The following is a 22,057-nucleotide window of genomic DNA, read 5'->3' as shown; positions in this document are numbered from 1 at the left end:
TTCTCTGCTCAGGGGTTTGAAGGAGAGGGAGTGCTATTGAGCAAAAAGCAAAGGGGGTAAAACTCAGTAATCTGATTATCTGCTTCAGGCACTTTTTCCTAGCCAGAGGGTGGTGTAAAAATCTACTTATCAACATTGAATATAAGGGTGGCATCAACAAGACATTTTTTAACAGGATTTTGGTAGAAGTTGTTTTGTGACTGCTACTCTACATCGCCATTCAGTAAATACATCTGAGTTATAACTAAGATTTGCTGTGTTGGCCCAGGGTAGGTGCTTCATTTGATGCTGTAAGTAGCATTGATCTCTTGGGGAACCTCTGTAATGATCATGGCTTATGTATTCCACATATGTTAGTACAACAACAAAAAAATTGTAGACAAGCAAATGTTGCCTAATTCCTTGCTGAGTGATCTGCTGAACTTTGTGTTAAGTGGAAATTAATGTAGTGCCTAGAGCACAGGTTCCTTCTGCAGGGTTTACCTCAGAAGTTAACAGTTAAATTTGGCTGTTAGTTGCACTGAAGCAAATTGCTAAATTGGACTTGGATAGCGCTGTTGAAACAAAAGAGACCCATGAAATTAATAAGTGGTACTGTATTTATTAACTGTCATTCTGTTTCACGATTCTCCTCATGTTTCATATAGGAAATCAGGTCACAGGGCTAGAGTAGCAAATGTATTTTGTTCTTGCAGATAATTAGGTGTTAAGTGGAGTATTTCAATTTGTTCATTTGGGTGTGTATCATTTCCTCCCTCAAATGGCTGCTTGGATTGGATGATCCCTCGTGGTGCCTGTGTATATTCTTAAGGTTTTTAAAATACCTTCATACTGCTTCCATAGCAACAAAGCACAAGGAGGAGGAGGTAAGGCTGTACTGCAGGGTGAGCAGCACTAAATAATGTTTATGTTCATAAATGTCACATGTTCATGTGAAAAATTCCCAGAACAAATTATTGTAGGCTAAATAAACTTGAAGTTCCAACGTTATCATATTTACAAAGATGAAATTGAAAATTCTTTCTGCAGACTGAAAAATTCATCTAACCTGATCTATGGCAGGTTTTCACTCTAATCCATTGGTAGCTGTTAAAGCTAGTAAGTGAGTGGTGTGCTAATTTTTGTAAGAAAGCTCAGTGTAGTACAATTTCAAATGGATAAAACCAGAAATTAAATAAAAGTATGTATTGTTTGACCACTGTTGTGGCCAGTGTGATGGTTAAGGGAGAGGACATGATCAAAGAAACAAAAAAGGAGGTGTTGTGCAAAGTGGTACGACTAAAAACTGTTGCTAATATTTATTCAAATAAATCCAGACTCCTTTGCATCCTCTCTGCTATGAGTAATACTTTAAAAATAGTTGTCCAGGGGTTATATACATGGTTATTTTGGCTTGTCAGTTCAGTATATTTACTGAAACAACTCTACTGCATGTTTTCACCATAGATCTTACTTTTTCTCTTTTTCACTGCTTTAAAATACGAGATAAATTACTGTATGTCTGTAATACTTGTCCCAGCTAGCTGTGGAAAAAGTTTCTGTTTTGATTCCATGGTATACCACTAAGGCAGTGGGCCAGAATCCTTGAAGGTGAGTTAGAATGTCTGTCCTGAGATAGCTCTTTGAAACTTCAGGTAAGTTGAAAAATGGTGAATTCATACATGCAGCATTCAGAGATTGTTCAATCCCATGTACAAGCCAGCTGTCCCTGTAATGAGAGTCTCCTTTCTTTTTAATACTTGCATTAAAAAGCCACAAACATTTCTAGTCCTTTCTTTTATGGTATTGCTAGAGTTAGCTGTTTGTCCCCACTCTTCCTCCTTGCCACACCATTGCTGGTACAGATTCTTTTTGGTACAGAATGTTTGGAGCCTCTGTTCGTGTCACAGGCCCTGCTGGGGATCTCAGCCAAAACCTGTGTCCAGGTGTGCTGCCTTTTAGAGCAAGGTTTGGGGTGTTCTCTGCTCTTTGCAGTCCAGAAATTTGGTTAAAATGTATTGGATTATAGCTTGAATCTGTGAACAGGAATTTGACCTTGCTTCCAATTTTCTGCAGTGTGTTCAGGTGTAGTTAAGCAGCCACAGATACTCTCTTCAGAACAGAACTTACAGCATGCCTTTAAAAGCTGTGATGAAAGATGACTCTCTGTAAATTTTTTAATACTGCACTTATTATAGTAACTTGAGCATTTTCTGGTAGGAAGTTCAGCAGCATGAATATCATATGTCTAACACCTGTTCATGCTTCCTTTTGTGAGGGAGGATGTGTGGGAAAATATGTGATATTTTAAACATTTTTCAAGTACTACAAATGCCATATTCTTACAAAGGAACTATAAAAAATGTTCCTTTCTTTGAGCTTTTTTTATTCCCCCCCTTTTTTTTTTCTTCTTTTTTTCCCCTCTCTCCATTTTTCCTTTCTCCCTTTTTCTCCATTTTTTCTCTTCTCTTTTTTTTCTGTTTTTTCTCTCTCTTTTTTCCCTCTCTCTTCCTTTTTTCTTTCTCCTATTTTTATCCTCCTTTTTTCCTTTATCCTACTTTTTTCTCTCTTCAGCCACCTTGTTTTTCCCTCTCTCCTCTGTCTACCAGTACCATTAATAGTACCATGGATTCATCCTCAGTCAGTGTTGTTGAACTGCTCCAGCTGTTCTGGACCTGATTGGTTCTCATGCAGATTTTTCTTTCAGTTAATGAAAACCCAGTTGTTCTTGACCCATGGTGCTTTATGAGTTGCTCATGGTCTGGGAAGAAAGTGCCTTTGGAAGTGTCTTGTAATCCATCAGTGTGGAGGAGAAGCACTCTGCAGAAGAGATATCAATGAGTAACCTTTGAATCCAGAACTTTATATAAATAAAAATATCACTCCTTCATAGACCCTAAAAATAAATTTTAAAAAGCATAGGGGTGTGCATGTGCTTCAGAAATGACATGTAAGGGACCTAGGCCTATCTGTAGTTTCCAGAGATTGTTTCTTGTAAAAGCCAAATGGGGTGGAAGAATTTCATCTTTGATGAAGTGAGAAGACAAAAGCTCCCCTGAGATCTACAGGGGAGCATCACATGGCTGAGCAGAGAAGGATACTTGATTTTTTTTTGTAAGCTTTTGAAGATTAAGACATGCTGCGTTTCAAAAGCCACTAAATATAAGCTGTAGGTGCTCCTGTAGTACTAGAAAATCACATTTACATTTCATTGGGAGAGATTGCTGAGAATAAATGGCAAGAGGAAATAAATTTCCAGCTGCTAAATTGGGTACCTGTTCAGTTCTAAAAAGTTGTTAGTTCAAAGTAATTTTCAAAGGTTTACAGAAAAGGAGATATTTAGTCAAATGTTTGTGTTTTTCTGAAGAAGAACATGAGTAAAACAGGGTTAAATTGTTATGTTTGCAAAAATATTCCTGAAAACAAAAATGGCTAAATACCAGTGAAGTGATTTCTATGTTTCCAGGAGGGTGTAGAGGGAAAAAAGTCTTTCAGTTCTGTCCTCACTCAGTGAAAAAAAAACAGGAGATGTTTCTTTGCTCTGACCTTTTCCATTTCTGCACTCAAGGATTGGCAGTTGGGAAATACAGTGGAAAATCAAGACTGGCTGATTTTGAAGGTACAGAAGAGCAAGGGAAGGAAATGCTTTCAAACCTGCCAAAGCACACTGAGTTGGTTTTCCTGTATTCCTTCTTAAATGGGCAGCCATGTGTCCTTAACTGTTTGCTTTTTCTTGTCAATATTTATTTATCTCTTTTTTTATTTTCTTCCTCTAGAAGAAAAGGGGAAGAAGCCTTCCCCTAAGGCTATGGTCCCCTTAAAAAGATTATTTTGGTAGTAGGAGAAGGAGCTAGAAGTAAATACTTGGACTTTTGGAAATGCATTGGAGTGGCACCTTTGCAGAATGAGTGAGTAGAAAAATCTGGGCATTTAAAGCTTAGTTTGAAAATCTGAGCATTAGAGGCTTATGTACTGGCATCACAGTCTAACTAGCTTTCACCTATTCTTGAAATTATTTTAAATGCCTGGTCAATCAGCAAAGTATTTTAAATCAACAGGAAAAAGAAAGAGAGTGGTCAGTTATGGAACCTAAATCTTCTGAAATGAATGCCAATATTGACCAAAAGAGTCAACTCTCATCTTTTGTGCTTCCCTTTTATCTCTTGTCCAGTATTTTTCATTCTTCTCCTTTATTCTTTTAAAAAGCTGCATTTTGCTTTCATTTCTTTTTGTAGTTCTTTAATCATGTTGCACTGAATGGTTTAATTTCCAAATTACTGCCAATGTTTTCTGTATAAAAAAATAAATGTTTTAAAGCTTGTTTAGAAAGTGTGGTGGAACACAGTAACTTTTTGCTAGACAGACATCACAGCAGAGCTCACCCAATGCATTTGGGAAACCATTGTCAAGTTTTATTGTCTATAAAAAGAGGCCTTGTAACTGTCTGAGCAAGTGTCTTCACACAGGCTTGTTTATAGGGATTTGGTGAAGGTGTAATTTCTAAATTGTGTCCTGGAGACTCTTATAGACAATGGCTACTAAATTTAAACCAACAGGATTAAGGAAGGAAAGTTAATCTTTCCTCTCTTCCCACGTCAGTGCCCCAAATATTTATCTATGAAGGAGGAGTCATACTGTTTTGTTGGAGATCTTGGGGGTGTTTGTGACCAAGCACAGTAAATTATTGTGCTGCAGATTTTTTTTGTGCTAGTCATGTTACTTGCTGATTTACATGGAATGAGTGAGTGGGTATAAAGCTTGAATTATTTTACTGTCATGCAGTCACCATGAATGGTTGATAGGTGACATTTCTCAAATTAGGTTCACATTAGCTTTTCTTTTGAGGGAGAGGAAGAGGGAGAAAGCAGGTTCTGAGTGGACCCACAGTCCATGGGATTAATTCCCAAAAAGTAGCATGAAAGAACATGCCTCAGCTGCATGGAAGAAAAGAGAATTTAAAAATCTGCACTACCATTTATTTTTGTATTTGGGGTGTCCTTTTGCTTACAGCTAGCATAATTAAAACTACCTATGTGGTACTGCTTAAATAAACCAGCTGCTAACATAAACAGACTTTTTTTATACATAGGAATAAAGGACAGCCCTGACCTTAAGAGTTGCCAGTTTCAGTGTGTGATCTTTGCTTTGTCTGTTAGGGTTTTTGTATGGGGGACTGGTGCCAATACTTTGCTGCCACTGTTAAAGTAAAAACTATAATTACATTGTCAAAATAATATTTATAGTATTTTCGGGGAATAATTGTGGGAGTGTGATGAATATATTATACTCATCAAACTTTTATGTAAACATAAGCATGAGTTTTTTATTTGAGTTATTGGTGTTGTTTTTGGCCTTTGTGTTTTTCCAATCTGTAAAAATAATATTGGGATTTTCATGGTCTCTAGCATTTGCAGAGTGTGTGCCCTAACAATCAGTTGATATGCTATCTGGTAGAAGTAAACTGCTAGTTGCACTTGTATTGGGATTTTGGTTTCATGTTTCCATAGCTTAAGAAAATCCTCTGTTTTTTGAGTTTTGCTATCCCCTAATTACTATAGCTCAGAGCATTTTGCTACTTTACCAAACAGGAAAGTTTTAAGTAATTGGTTTGTTCTTTTGTACCATTTGTGGCTTTTTGTTGTTCTTGTTTTTCCCTTGTGTTTACCTCTTCTTTTTTTTTTTAATGAGTCTGAGTTCCTCTTAAAAGTGAATATGAACATCTCCAAGAAACACACATGGTAAGAAGCAGTTGTGAGGTTTTCTAGCAATAGGCAGTTGTCCCTTGGCTGGTTGAAGGTACAGGCAGAACTTGCTGCTGGGCACTGGCAAGTTACCAGATGCACAGATGCTCCAGTCCTGCCCTGTATGGAAGTTTTAACTGTAGAACTGTTCTGTCTCTGCTGTGTTTTGGTCAATATTGCCACAGATTTTTAACTGACTGTCTTCAGAACACCTACAGCAAGGATGTGTAACTTCATGTTCCCAAATCACGTCAGCCTGATGCAACCTCCTGTGGCCAAGAACGTTCCCTTGGTTCTTGTAGTTTGGTCCAAAATTCATTGAAGGCTGTGGAAAGACTCTGATTTGGGTGGGTCTTGGTTCAGGTCATTGCTCCAAGGCTTTGTGTTTTGGCCTTTTTGCAGGAACTCCAAAACAGGGAACCAACCTTTACACCACTTCCAGCTGTCTGCGAAAGAAAAAGAGCCAAACCTGGACCAAGAGCATTCAAACTGATGAGTTGTCCTGAGTTAGCAAATACAGAATTCTCTTTAGCTCTTGTGCATGTAGTACTGGCCCTGCCTGCAGAGGTTAACTCTTGCCCCATTCACTGGGAGTTCCCACACTTTGCATCTTGCATAGTGCATATGGGCACAGCTCCCTGTGCCCTGCAGGTCTGGGGTATTTGTGTACATTGTTGTCATACAGCAGGAACTGAGATTTTGAGTAAATGCCAACATTACCAGTGTTTTCAACCTAACATGTCTTTATAATGCTGGCTGTGAACTCTGGTATTAGCATGGAAACTTGATGCATGCCTTAATTTCTTTTTTCATTTTTTAACGTTTGGAGTAGAGTGGGGTTTGAGAGAGTTTAGATCCACTGAAGAAGGGCATTGTAGGATCCATTGTAGGACCAGGGACTCTACTTAAATGCAGCACTTTCTTATCTTAATGGTGAAAAAAAAAGGAAGAGGGAGTGGGGCTTCCAACTTCCAGCAGCGTTTGGGTCTTCATTACTACAGGCAGCTGTAGTTGTAGGCTCTTGTGTCCAAGTATAGTAAGCTCCAGTTTGCTGTACTTATTATCCCTTATTAGTCCCATGGAAGGCTCTAATCTCATTTTAAAGCCTAAAACTCTGGTCTGTATGTCCTACTGTTTGAATGCAGTGATTCACGGTAGGGGTTTTTGTGGGCTTGATTCTGTCCTTGAGTCTTGCTGCTTCTGCAGTAGAGGTCTGATTTAGAATCACAGAATGGCCTGGGTGGGAAGGGACATTAAATATCATCTTGAAGATCATCTTGATCATCCACACCTCCCATGGTTCTACTATCCCAGGTTGCTCCAAGCCCCTTCCAACCTGACCTGGGACACTTCCAGGGCTGAGGCAGCCACAGCTTCTCTGAGCAGCTTGTGCCAGGGTCTCACCACCTTCACAGGGGAGAATTTCTCTATCATATCTCATCTAACCCTGCCTTCTGGGAGTGGGAAGCCATTCCCTCTTGTCCTGTTAGTCCAGGCCTGTGTAAATTGTCTTTCTCTGTTTAAGCTGTGCTGAACTGAATTATTTTATTGACTGTATATATGCGAGTATAAAAATTGTGGAGGCACAATTCGAACTACAGACCAGATCCTGCCTAATGAGGTTCTCCTGTCAGGTACTGATGACATGGCTGGCATTGGAAACAGACTTTGAAATAGGGATTAAAAAAACTGGTGCTTCCCAGCAGTTTGATACTTGTACTGATAGTCAAAACTGTCCTTCTGGTGGTACTCAGGGAAAGGTGTTTTGACTGCTCTACTGGGAGGCAGAGGCAGTGACTGAGTGTCAGTGTAAATCATTTTGCTTCTTCTAGGAGAGAGAGTAACCTGAGGAAACATCTCTTAAGTCAGAACAATTAGTAGGTCAATGGGCTGCCCTGTGGGCTTCCCTGGTCTCATTGCTGGTACAGCTTTTAGACAGTGTGTAGAGCTAGTTTGTTTTTTTCCTGCTCCTGCAATTTGGAGGCTTTCTAGTATAGCCTGCCAAGATGTTGCTGATTTATGCCACATGCATAGTGGTTTTATAATGTGGACTGATATCCACTTGGAGCACAAAGGAAATAGGAGTTTGCTGATGTCTATTTAATTAGAATGGTTTCTGGTTACTTTGGTTGAGGCTTGAAATGAATGGTAATGCCTGTATTTCTGTGGATCTCTAAATACAGTGTTCTGTAAGTCCTTTCCTTCCTTCCTTGCTCTTTAGTGTCCCCTACCCAACCCCAGCAAATAATGTCAGCAAGATTCATAATGAGGCAGGTTTCTGTTCTACACAAATATATGTGAACCAAACCTTGCAGAAACATCCCTAGATTTAAGATGGTCACAATGTTTTTTACAGGGACATTAGGATCTCAAGATAAAGGGGGGAAGAATGGGGCAAACAAACCTTTTAATTGCAGAGACCTTTGTAAAGATAGAGCATCATAAATGTAATGTAGGGAGAAGAAGCTTAACTTTTTGCACATGTGCTGAGAGGAAATAGCCCTTCTAAAGAGTCTCCCACAGAGGCCCCAAGGTTTTTTTTCCAGGGAGAGTGAAGATGGAATGGGGGTGAAAAGAAGCTGGAGTAAGATCTGGGCAGAGGGAGCAATGGGATGCATCTGTTGCCTGTTGGGATAAAAATCCAAGTGGTTATAATTATGTAGAAGTTACACATGTGATTCTCTCAGCTGTTTGATTAACACTGCCATGGCACAACTTCCATACTCTCCAGTTACAGGAGCATTGTTCTGGTGGAAAAGAGGGAGTTGTCTAACCATGGCTTTGCAGACACAAAGCTACAAGACTTTGATTCCCATTCTTCTCATTTCCCTTTCTTGCTAGCAGCTTTGGGCTTGGAGAGAAATATGTCTCTCCCTTTTTGCTGAGAAGTTCAGGGAATATTGCCAAGTTACATGATGTGTAGAGACATCAAGAAAGTTTGTGAGACACATCAAGTTCTTTCCTTTTCTTCCATCCTCTGGGCATATACCAGGTGTGGTACAAAAGGGGCCATAACATGGCCATGAGAAGAGGTAAGCTGCCTTTACTGGTATTAAAATACATTATAGTGCCCCAAAAAGTTTGATGCTAAAACTGTTGCTGTACATTAATGTGGCTATGCAAGTAAAAATACCAAGTGTAAGTTTGCTAGTAATTCTGTATTCCAAAAGGACTGTGGTCCATTTATTAGCCAGGTACAGAATAGAAATGGTGCAAGTAATGGGAGGAAGTCTGATACTCTTTGCACAGACTTACAGAAAAAGATCATTCAGCTCTTTGAGGGCAAATATAAGCACTTCAGGGGAAATTTTGGGTTAAATGAAACAATGTACACAGTATGTTATCAAAAGTAATTGGAGATATTTGTTCATAACCTTGGTTAGTACTTTACATGTTAATAATTTTTTCTTCTTATTTTTTTCAGACCTGTGCAAAGTATCATGTAGGAGGAGTGTGTCTCACAGTCAGACACCACTAATAGTGCATAGTGGGTGGCCAGTCCTTCTTATTTTTCTTGGTTTCCTGGTATGGTTTAAGCCTGGTTTGAGACTCCCCAGTACTTCAAACTTGCTGATTTCACTGCTGCAGGACCTTTAAAGAGACATTGCATTAGATTTAGGCTCAGCTTTTGGGCTGATTCAAGAACAAGGTTTTACATCCTAATGCCTGCAGAAAGCTCATAAAGGTAGTTCCCAGGTCTGCAAGCACTTAAAAGTGTTTCACTTCACATAGGAGACTAATCCCAGGCATGTGCTTTTGCTACTTATGGGGATGTAAAAGGAGTCCCATTTCATATGCCTTTAGATTTCAATAGATAATTTGTTAAAGAAATGAGCACATTTATGTTTACTTTCTAAAACTGAAATTATGCAATTAAAATAACAGGAGATGGATAAAATTGTTCTAGTGCTGTATTTATTAAGCCTTGTTATTGCTTATGAATCAGAGTAGATTTGAACCTGATCTCAAGAGGTCTGTCAAACTGACTCTTAGTAAATGCACAAGTCTTTTTTTAATCTCCCATTATGAGACCTCATTGGAACTTAATTTGCATCAGAGGCTAATTTGATGTGTGGTCTGATGGTTTCTTCCAGCTCCCTTCTAATGTATTTGTAACTCCATGTTTTTAATAGTGTGGCAAGAATTTTAGTTGCCTTTAAATCAAATTCTCCTTTTTAGTCAGAACAAAGTATTGATGTTTTGCCTAGACATTTATCTTCCAGGAACACAAGGGTTGTCCAATCAATGTACATAAAGTTCTGTTAAAATTAGAGTTGGCACTTCTAAAGGGAAAGAAAAAAAACACAAGAGTGTGACTTTGTTTCTGAGGTAAAGGAGATGGAGGGGAGGGCAAGCAGAAACTTATGAAACACAGCATTCTTGGTGTTCCACAGATGGTATAAATGGGTTACTAATCTGAACTGCAGCAAGTGCAGTAACACCAAGGTGAAAATATAAAAGGTAGCTAGACAATAATTTTATTTACAGCAATAAAATACTAAGTACTATTTTAATAACAGTAAATGACAGAGCCCATATATGTATTGTACATTCAATTTCAGTAGTCTAGACAGACTGTTTTCCAAGGAAAATACATTTTCATCAGTATTTGTGGTATGATTCATGGTGGTGAAGAGGGAAATAACTCTTTATGACTGGAAGTTGCTTTAACTTGCAGCCACAAGGAAACAAGTCAATGACCGGATGATAGTGGTGGAAACTGACATTTTATAGCAATAGAGGTCTGCACCTTATGCTGAGTTGGAAGTTTTATTTTTCTGGGACAGGCAGTCTATCACAGAGCATTCTGCCATTATGTACAAACAGCCAGGGCTGCTCTGCATGGCAGCTCACAGCCCACAGTTCAGATTTGCAAAGCTCACAGGAGGCTCCGAAAGTGTGCAGACTCTTGGGAGCCTGGGATGCAGTTCCAGCACTTCCTAGGCTTTGTGTCTGCCCCAGTGCACAGGGGGCACTCCAGCTCTGTTTTTCCTGTGTTATTACTGGCTGGAGCATTAAGAGACATGCAAGTTTGTAAGTCTTACGTTTGCAGTCTGATGAGCAATGTTGTACAGTTTTGTGTGTGCTTTGGTTGGATCTATTTGATATCTCTATTTGTTTTATGACTCCAGTAAAGGCAGAAGCTTGTACTCACAACTATCACTGTGTTGTCTGGCCCAAATAAAGAGAATGGAAATCTCCTAGGACTGTTAAACCTCTACAGTTGCTGTCAAGGTTTTCTGAAATGATTGCTGAGCACATTTGTGGGCTCCTGTTCTAACCATGTGGAACAGAAGGAAACAAATACTGAATTTTAAAATTCTAATGCTTAAAGTCTTTGTCCTCAGAACTTTGGGGATTTTAATTTTCATCTAACACACAATCTGATTCTGCAAGAGGCGCTGTGTGAAATGATGCCTTTGTGTGGACTGGAGCATCTCCCTGACAGGGAAAGGCTGAGGGAGCTGGGGCTGTCCAGCCTGGAGAGGAGCCCCAGCTGAGAGGGGCCCTCAGCCCTGGGTGTCCCTGTGTGCAGGGAGGCTCAGAGCAGGGCCCAGGCTCTGCTCTGGGGGCCCAGCAATGGCCCCAGAGCCATGGGCAGGAACTGATGCCAGGAGGTTCCACCTGGACATGAGGCAGAACTTCTTCCCTGGGCAGTGCCCAGGCCACTGAACAGATTGTCCAGAGAGGGTGTGGAGTCTCCTCACTGGAGATATTCCAGACCCCTCTGGACACAGTCCTGTGCTCTGGGATGGCCCTGCTGGAGCAGGGAGGTGGAACCAGCTGACACTGCTGTGGTCCTTTAGACCATATCAGGTAATTGTTAAATGAGATAATGTCGATATAATAATTAAATGAAAAGCATGCACTGGAGTCTGGCTCAGTTGTTCTGTGATAATAAAGGACTGGAAGGAAGAAAGGGAACTGGGATCTTAAACATCCTAAACTGCTGGAATACATTTAAACCATCTTCATACAGGGCCATCAAGTATCAGCTGTCTCACCTTTGTCATGGGTGGCCCTTGAGCAACTAAATGTTCAGTTTGCATGCAGACAAATATTGAGGTACCAGAATTCATTAGGTAAAGTGTTTCTGCTTGTACCCTTTGCCCTGTTGTGTAAAGAGGTTATTTTTGTAGAACCTAGAAAACTCTCCTTAAGCCATTGCAGACTGGCTGTGAAAGCAACATGTAATTTGTGTATTTGCTAAAGAACACCTGCTTTTACAGGAGCTGTTGAAATCTTGGTGAGGGGAAATCTCTTCAGCTCCAGGGTTGGTTTGTGTATCACAAGTTACATCTTAGTACATGCAATTTCACGGTGGTTGACCATCAGGTTAAAAATACTCTTCTTGACCACACACAGAGTAACCTTTTTTATAAAGTAAAATTTAGCTATGCTGATAGCTACAGAATTGTTTAAGAATATTGTTTTTAGCTGTGTAAAGGTCTGTACATTTTCAGGGATAAGTGAAATTTTCTTGTCTTTTTTTTCCTTCTTTTTTTGTTTTTCTTTTCTCCTCCCCCCTTTCAGAAAGCTCATGGTGTATTGATTGGATGGCAGAATGGAAATCTGTCTTCATCAGCTTCTACATTTTCTTGCTTTTGCTGTAAGGACATGGAAGGGCCATGGAAGGAAATTGCCTCAAATTGTGCCAGGGGAAGTTCACATTAGATACCAGAGAAAGCTCCTTCATGGAAAGGGTGGGCAGGCATTGGAATGAGCTGCCCAGGGAGTGGAGTTACCATCCTGGAGGTATTCACAAAAGGTGTGGATGTGGTACCTGAGAACATGCTTCAGTGGTAAACATGATGGTGCTGGGTGAACAGTTGGACTTCATGGTCTTACAGGTCTTTTCCAAGCTTAATAATTCTAGCTCTGTGATTTTATGATGAAGAAATTCTTAAAGAGGAGAAAAGCAGTATTTATATTGCACAGATATCCAAGTATACTTCAGTCTCATGTTGCAGCAATCAAGTCCAATAGAGGTAAAGCAGAAAAGAAAAACGTGGAAATTGAATGCTAAGAAAAGAGTTACATAGTTCAAAATACAATACTTTCCTTTTATGGCAGTGTTTGCTTTTGTTAACATTCACATACCTTGCTGTGAGTTAACTTCTCTAGTTGGATTTTTGGGGAATTTCTTACTTAAAGTATAAATACCATAGTGTAGATTTTCATTGCTTCTATCAAAATTGACTGTCTTGGTAGCTTGGTGCTAGGCTAGTACATTTTCCATGGAGTTATATTTGAAGAGCAGCACTGCATGAGACATTTATGTATTCCAAGACCGCCACCTGTGGAATTCTGGGAGAGAAGTGTTGGTTCTTTAAACGCAACCATACAGATATTGCTGTGATGAGCTACTCTAGGTGTGGTGTGATGGCTTTTCATGCATCTTCATCTGTGCCTTTCTGTCTGTGGCTGCTGGACATGGTGTGTGACCTGGACCCAGTGCTTTGCTCAGCTGCTTATATCTGTTTGTAGAATCATATCTTCCAAATTGCTGAGATTCTTCATATGAGAGTATTTTTATGGCAAAATGTTGCATTATCAAGGCATCCTCTTTCTCGACTTAGTTGGGAATAAATGTTAATAGGTTTTGTCTTACAGAATATCCACTTGCCCATATATTCATTTGTGTACTCTAACTAAAAGAAAAATCCTAATTCTTACTGGTTAAGAACAAGCACTTAGTGATGAAACTGTTTTTTTCCATAGGTGTCTCAACAGAATTGTTACTTTTTCCTGTATCTTCCTTCCTTGATCAGGAAATCACTGTTGGACAAGGGCAGTGTTGGTTGGTTTCACAAATATTGAAATTTGTAGCTATTTGTGACTGTACTGTAAATGAGTTCATGGCGTTTCCTCTTTGGTACAGTAAGAATGGTAACTTTACAAGATCTTGAACATTTTCCCTTCATCTGTAGAACTTTTTGGACAGACTAATCTCTAACAATCAAGGTGTAATAGCTGAAAAAGGTGAAGCAAATTTCAGGGAAAGATTGGAATATAGTCAACCAACCTTATGTTCCTTTGGGAGACCTTTCCTATTCCTGTATAGGTAAGGAATTCACCAAGGCAAATAATACCCTGTTCCTAGGATTTACTGCCTAGTTTTGTTTTTTTTTCTAGCAGGGAAGTATTTCCATAAAATGTCTGCTGGCATGCCCATGCTTGCTGTCCTTCAGAGACTCCTTAGTCAGCAGGATGGGAACCAGATGGGTGGGAGAAACGGAAGCACAATGATGAGCAGAAAATAATAAACCAGTGCAGATGTGCAGGGGGAGAGAACAGAGATCTTAACTAGAAGAGAATATAGTTCAAGATGCATTATGGTGAATACATACATCTTTTGGGCTTAAATATATCTAGATATATATAGGTATATATATAGATACATATGTATCTATATATATGGCCAAAAAAAGTAACTTTTTTCTAAGCACAAGTGACCACTTCTCAGACTTGCTTTCTTCTTGTTCTCAAGAGAACATATGCCCAGACCTGTTTAGGAAATCTGGCTGCCAGCTGGCACAGCAGCACAGCACCTTTCCAAGAGACCTAATTTTAGATGTGCAGAACCTGGTAATAATAGCCACTTCCATATGTATTAGGCTGTTGTTTGTATTATCTGTTAAACTGAATTTGAAAATGTAATTTCAAGTTTCTTTGCCAACTTATTAATAAGGGCCAGGCTATTGAGAGCTGTTGATAAGGATAAAATAAGTTTTAATTTCATGAAGTCTTTGGGTTCATGTTATTGTGTTTTATGACTTTACACCTTTTGGTGGCTGCTCTAGGATATTAACTTGTGTGGTGAAATCTCATCTTCTATTTTAAATCTATATTGAGAGGAGGCTAAAATAAATCCTTTGGAGTAAGAACAGAAATCAGCCATATTAAATTCAGGGTCAAAAATGGAGGCAGAGGTATTTGGAGAGCTAGCTTTCATTTTCTAGGATAGAAATTCTGGGATAGAAGGTATTGAGCACATCGTAATTGTCTATAATGATTTTTCCAGCTAACCAGAATATAATGTGAGAAGCAAGAACCTGTCAATTAGTTCTTGTAATCACCAATAGCCAGTGTGTAATACTCAGACAAGTCTTGGGTGTAATTCTGAAATACTTTGTAAAATTATTTGTATTAGAAGAGAAAATATAAATATTTATTTACAGTACCTGTGAAATACTGCACCTAAAGCTTCCTGGAGATGGATTCTGCAGTGTGTATCTGGAATATTGAAGTATGTAATTTTTGTGAAATTTATTAGTGTTTCTTTGAATTCTTGTTAATATATTTTCTGGATTTCTTTCAGCTCTTCGTTGTAGTCTTCAGTTTCTTGGAAACATTGCAGCAGGAAATGGAGATTCCCAGAATAGCATTTGGAAGTGTGCTTTCCCAGATCTCTTCTTGTAAGCATGGATGGGTTTTTTTTCCTAGTGTCATTTCTGTGGTTGTATTCAAATCTTTTGTACATGATAGTTGTGCCTTTGCTAGCACCATGAAACTCTGAAAAATAACTTTGGTGAGAATGGGCTGGTTGAGACCATATCCTGTAGATGGTTTTTGTTAGCCAACCACAGGAGTCAGAACCTTTAAAAACCTGCTTGTTCTAAACTATCAGTAAATAGACGTAATTTAACAGAAACTGGAAGAAAACTATTTTGAATGATGAGCTTCAAACATAAGCTTTATTTCAGACATGTTTTCAAGTAGTTACACACATTTACAGCAACACAGCATTATCTTTTTTCATGTTGCTGCTGTGCAGATCTGTCAGTATTGGTGGACCACATGCAGTCTGTAAAAGTTCCTTAATCTTCATCTCTTTCAATCCTTCCATCCCCCTCCTAACCTCACCAGAATATCTTCCTGGGGATTTGTTGACGTACATGTAAGGAAATATTACATAAACTATTTTGTGCAGACACATGACAGCATTGTTGATGTGTTCAACCAGATTTTTTGTAGTAAGGCACTTTGATCAATTTGATAATCATTCTCCATGGGTTTTTGGAGCCCACTTGTCAGCACTGAGTGTAGGAAGACCTTAGGGTAAGAAAAGCAGTTCCAATTTAGCATTAGTTTTGTAAACTTCCTGTAAAGTTTGACCTTCAGCTGTGAGTTGGATATTTTTCCTTGCAGGGGAAGGAAAATCCTTCTTTATCCTTCTTAGACAATGGCGAACTTGTAGTTCTCTAAAAGCCAGCAAAGGACAACTCAGCAAGCTCAGTGCCCCTTGCCTGTTTTTCCAGGGTCCATTTCAACTTGCCTTTAACTTCTTATTTTCTCTTGAAGGACATGTCTGCCATACAGTGATGAGAAAATTGTCTCCTATTGCTGCATGGTGCTGTTCACCTGTCTGAATTCAGAGCGAGTGAGAGAACTGCTGGATCCTGGAAACTTGCCTGTGGCTCTTCATGTCCTGAGAGTCTACAAAGAACAGTTGGATTCTGAGTGGTCGTATGTACAATTAAATTTTCTTTTTAATTTTCTTAAATTTTCTTTTTCCTCACCTCTTAATTAGGTGGTTTTTATGGTGTAAATCACTGTATTAAAATGTCTGAACTTGTGACACTGCAAAGTAGTAAATGAAGATCTAATTAGAAATTAGTAGTTTATAATAGAGATAATTTCCATGGTAGTTTCATGACTGTTTTGATTGTTGCTAAATTAAGACTAAATTTTTTGTTGAGGACATAGGAATTTTCAAATCATGGTCTGGTTTTCTTTCATTAATGAAATGGGGTTTAGAATGCAAACTGATTTATACTTGTGGAGATTTTTTAAATTTAGCACAGAATAGTCTCACAGACAGGTGAGACTATTCTAGGAAGACTTGTATGTCTGTTGTTTGGGAGTGCTACATAAAATGTGAGGGTTTTCCCTTTTTCCTTTTTTAACATTGCCATTTTCTACTGCAACATGCAGTCATTTTTATAGCAAAACAGGGAAGACTTTTTTTGGGAATCTTCATTTCATACTTTAGGAGCACCTAATCAGTGGTTTTATCCCTCTGAACTTTTGCATTTTTTACTAATGGCCATTCTTCTAAATATTGTTGTCAGTTATGCCTTTGATAAATGTGCTGCCCTACATAGCAAGGATGCACATTCAGCTAATTGTTACACCATGTATTCCAAGGGGAAAATCATTTATTGCATGTTTTTGTGGCATTCTCTTTAAGGTCGTGTTTGAATTAAAAATTTAATTAGGAAGAATTGTTGGTGTTTTAGAAGCTATATGGAAAGTCTCAACACACAGTTAAGATGATTGAAAGAAAAGTAAATGTCATTTTGTAGTTTGCTTTTGTACTGAAAAAAATGACCCCCAATTTGTATGTGGCTGGGCTTTTTTAATGGCAAGGGCAGTTTGCTTATGACATAAGTAGTTTTCAAAAAGCAAAATGTAAGTTTAGGGTCACACTATGAGACCCACACTTCAGTTTCAAAAGTGACAAACCAGGTCCTTAGTTTTGTCATCTGTCAGTAACACACATGTAAAGTGTTGCTTTTCAGATAATTATCCTGATTATCCTTAATTTTCGAAATTTGTTTTGACTGAGATACCAAAGTTGTAGTGGCAAATTTATGTTTTGAAGGTAAATGCAGAATAAATGCAGCATCAAAATAAATAGTGAGGGATGCATTTCCCTTACTCACAAATGACTGAAATGGAAATGTTCTTACCTAAAGTCAAAAATATCACTTAATTCCTGCCTACCTTCTTGTCTCTGAGCTGGAGCATCTGATTCTGTGTTACAACAAATAAGAAGTGACTGCCACATGTGTGTTTATTCTTCCTGTTGACTGGACTTTCTTGCTGTCAATTGCTGCTTTTAGGTATTGCAACTCTTTATTTGAATAAGTAGGTAAGTTTTCATCATAGGCAGAACCTCTATTCATTATTTTATTCCCTTTTATTGTGCACTGAAATGTATGAAATTAATGTTTGGGTACTGTCTGAGACAGTACCCAATGCATTCCACAAGTAAACAACTATGATGCTCAAACTATTTTTGCAGTTGCTGTTGTGAATTGTTAGGACAGAGAGAGGATATCCAGGATAAATATTTGGATTTAAGGTCATTGGCTGAAATTTAGTCTCTTCCATGGAGTGCTCACTACTCCACTCAGCCAGCACACTTGGGTTCTCTGTTCCTCACCCATCACAGGAATGCAGGCACACCTTTCAGGTCTTTAGTTTGATGAGCTGGCAGTTCTTTCTCTGTTAATAATCCTGTATTCATGTTTAGAGTCCAGTTTCCCATCTTCAAGTTGGAGAAGTCCTTAGGAAATTTCAGGAGGAACCTCCTTCCGAGTGTGATGCCTTTTGCCTCTTCCACAGCAACTTTATATCCAAGGAAATCTGAGATTGTTCTGAGCAGCTCCTCAGAGCTTCTTTTTTAGAGGCAGCAATTGGTAGCAGAGCTTTTGCTCTTCTTCTCTGCCATAAACTCCTCTCCAGTTAGAGACAGCAGAGGAGGGGTCTCTAAAGGTTGGATGTAGCTTTCTGGAATTTTCCTGTCACTTTTGCCTACTTCTTGAGTCACAAGACATTTGGTAGAAGGCTAAGATTTCGGGTCAAGAAAGAGGGAATATCTGAGATGTTGGCTCTACTTCCTGAGAGGGGTGGGTCATGGGAAATAAGATCTCAGTTCAACAACTTCTGATTCTAATCAGTGATGGAAAGCCAAGTCATTCTCTTCCTAAGCAGTTTCTGAAGCAGAGAAGAGCTGTTTTGCAGATCAGCATAGTGGAATTTCTAGACTAAGCACTGATGCAGTTTTAAAATCTTTGTACATTGACAACATAACAAAAAGTTGCCTTAGAACTCGAAAGAATGAGAGGTAGCAGTGCTGTGATGCACATCTAAGTGTGTTTCTTGACTGATACACATTCTGTTAAGTATTTTTGTGGTGTGCTGTGAGCTAAGAAATAGTTAATAAAGGAGGAGACAGTTTTCTAAGGAATGCCCTGGTCAAATTTTGTGTTCAGTTCTTCTGTGATCATGTTTCTCCGGATCAGATGGTCTGAAGGCTTATTTCATTAAGCTTGTGGTTACTTGTCAGCCTCAGAAATGCTTCTATCTCTGAGATCTGTGAAGCTGGAGAATGTAATACACACATTTAATAAATATTCTAATGATTAAAGAACTGATGGATCCTTCTCTTTTCGAAGCTTGATCTTCTCAACAGCTCCAGGATTATTTACATATTGCTGTCTTTGCCATTTTTAATGTTAGATGCTGAATGGCATATTAAAATAATATTAATTAACATATATTAGACAATGTATTTTTACATTGCCACTAAACTTCTATTCAGTACAGCTCCTGAGCTTGTGTCAGGCTAGCAGTCCTGTAATCCTGAATGCTGGGAGCTCATCTGAGGTTGCTGCTGCTGGTCTGACTCTCAAGAGCAATGGTCTGAGGAAGCAGATGGTATTTAAATTCTGAGATGGTGTATAAGTTCTGAGGTTCTTAAAAATACTTGTCTGATTGGCTCGTACCCCCTTTGTAGCTGGGCTTGTGGAGAGTGCCCAGAGCTTGCTACGTAGGAAAGTTGCAATGTGTGTGATGTTACAGAATGCATTTCAAAGAGTAAGTCTTTGCAAAGACACTAACTCTGCAGAAACAAGTTTGCTTCCTTTCTTGGATCTGATTTCTGGCATACCCTAATTAACTGATCCTATCTCCTCCATTGTTCTTTGCTGTGCAGTTGTCTTGTAGAAAACATGCTGTTCTTCTCAAAGTGAGCTGCTGTCTCCTAAACTCTTACTGATTTTTCTGCATCTTTTTGGGTCTGCTTCTTCCATCCCTCCCTTCCCTCTTATATTTCTATTCAACTAGATGAGCATGGTTTTCAAGCCCTTGTGTGACAGTAATTTATTTTCTGCGTATCTTCCATCTTTCTGAAGTACCTCTGATGATACACAAATTTAATTCTGAACTGTTGATATAATGAGATGAATATAAAGAATTGTAGGATGGTTTGGGTTGGAAGGGGCCTTAAAGTTCATCTAGTTCCAGCTTCCTGCTGATAAGGACAAGTAGAACTGAACAGCATTTTATTCACTTGATAAGGATAGTAGAACAGAACAACGTTTTACTCTGATCAAATAAGAGCCAATGTAGCCTTGGAGAAGCAGACAAAACAGAATTCATGCAGAATGCAAGCAGGATGCCAGCTCAGCTCTGCAAGGCTGACAAAGTTAATGCAAAACAATGATATTGCTCTTAATCAGAAGTGGGGGTCAAGGAGCAGCCACCTAAAAAGGATACTGGATATTGAAGACAGACCCCAGAGAACCAAGTCCATGAGGGCTTCCAGTAAGGGGTGTGACTGTGTCAAATAAAGTCAAGGAAGTGGAAATAGCTCATGAATATGTAATCAGAGTGTGTGATAAAAGTTCTGTTCATCTAATGCTTGGGGCACTCAGTTGAAAGAAGGATCCCCCTAGGTCCCCAGTGCTGCCATAAAGAATTCCTCCTTTCTGGGACTCAAACTGTGTTAGAAAGTTTCTGTCAGGCCAATTTTGGTATCAATGCCATGGGCAGGGACACCTTCCCCTATCCCAGGTTGCTCCAAGCTCTGTCCAGCCTGGCCTTGGACACTTCCAGGGATGGGGCAGCCACAGCTTCTCTGGGCACCCTGTGCCAGGGCCTCATCACCCTCATAGGAGGAATTTCTTCCCTATGTCTAATCTAAACCTACTCTCTGTCAATTTGTATTCATTCCCCCTTGTCTTATCACTACAGTTCCTGTTGAAAAGTCCCTCTCCAGTTTCCCTGTAACCCTTTCAGATGCTGGAAAGTTCTGTGAGGTCTCCATGCAACCTTCTCTTGTCCAGGCCGAACAACCCCAGCTCTGTCATCTTGTCTCCGTAAGGGAAGTGCTTCAGTCCCTTTATCAACTTTGTGGCCTCCTCTGGACTTGCTCCAACAGTTTAAAGTGTTAATGTTTAAATATCTTAAACACATAAGCAAACCTGCTCCATCAGCTGATTCCTGTTCTGGTGCTGCTTGCTTTCAACAGCCACTTCCTACCAAAGGATGCTATCAGGAAACTGGACGTGTCCATCCTTTAGGAAAGAAAGCTGGAATATAACTGACTATAACTGTTTAATAACTGATATGTATTTTCTACTCTGTTTCTGTGTGAGTACTTCCAGGACCTGAAGAGCCCTCTGTTACAAACTCCTATGCAGTTCCAAAGAAATGCTGTGTCTTATTTTTTTTCAGTAATAGCTTCTCCTAAACACATGCAGACAGCCTTTGGCTCTGGAATATTGTGGATCCTTACAAAAGTTGTTTCTCTGCGTTTCCACGTAGATCCACACTCACTCCCTCTTGGGTTTGTGTTAATCAGTAGCAAACTATGTCACAGAGTGTAGAAGGTACAGTATTTAGGAAAGAAGCCAACAGAGAATGCCACGTGAGATCTATTTTAGAATGTGAACCTGGAAAAATATGTCTTTTAAAAATAATTAGGAAAAAGTAGTAAAAAAAATACATTGTAATTTATCCTAACCAAGATCAATGTGTGTTCTAAAAGCTGTTTATTTTAGAAATACCTTGGTGGCTCCATTAGAGATGAGAGTATAGCTTGTGTCATCAGTTTTTCCAAGTGTGTGCATGGGGCAGTTCAGCCAATATGGATAGGAAAAACAGGTTGTATTTTTGATTCCTGAAGAGCAAAGTAGGAAAATCCTCCATTTTAAAAGAAGAGGCATAATGTGCTTTTTGGCTTTCAGAAAAATGATATTAGGAGTGTGGTCAGCTGTTTGGCATTGAAGTAAGTTTTGCTGAACATCCACTTTCTCTTTCTGAAACCACAGCTCAATGATTACTGTAAAGATTAGGCTGTGGGGCTACCCCTCCCCAGTTTTTTGCCTTTGAGTTTTTTGTCCTGGCTTATGGAAATATGTGTGGACAGAAACTGGTACTCCTGTGGCAAGGACTCTCAACTATGGGCAAGATTTAAAGGCAAGGATAGAACTCTTCCGTGCTGCTCTTTTTGCTTAATTGAGGTGTGGGGGTTGTGTGTGTGAGGTGAAGTAACTTTATTTTTCAGTTGGGCTGGCAACTCAGTTTCTTCTGTTGGACAGTTTAGAATGTCCTCTACCCCTTTCTTCTGTTCTCCAGAAAATAATTATTTTTTAATTCCAGGAAAGTTGAAGTTACGTTGCAGGTTCCAAGTTCAGCTGTGGTTTTAAATAGTACTGACCCTTGGAAAAGTTTCCTTAATTTTAGAGATCTGAGTAACTTCTACTTTCTATTTGCAGTAGCAGTGAATTGGCACAGATTTCCTCAATCTTTCAAAGCTCAGC

General features: G+C 39.2%; 1 protein-coding gene across 1 annotated transcript in view; it reads left to right on the top strand.

Moving 5' to 3' along the window:
* Positions 1 to 22,057, top strand: part of ATXN10 (ataxin 10) — a 76,418-nt gene that overhangs the window by 7,422 nt on the left and 46,939 nt on the right. Inside the window, exons 4-5 of the mRNA XM_036401663.1 lie at positions 15,043 to 15,139; positions 16,026 to 16,190. Of these exons, the coding sequence (XP_036257556.1) occupies positions 15,043 to 15,139; positions 16,026 to 16,190 (262 nt within the window). The remainder of the gene's footprint in view (positions 1 to 15,042; positions 15,140 to 16,025; positions 16,191 to 22,057) is intronic.

Source organism: Molothrus ater, chromosome 5 (assembly GCF_012460135.2).
Source record: "Molothrus ater isolate BHLD 08-10-18 breed brown headed cowbird chromosome 5, BPBGC_Mater_1.1, whole genome shotgun sequence".
Classification (NCBI taxonomy): domain Eukaryota; kingdom Metazoa; phylum Chordata; class Aves; order Passeriformes; family Icteridae; genus Molothrus; species Molothrus ater.
This window is presented reverse-complemented; position numbering and strand designations above follow the sequence as displayed.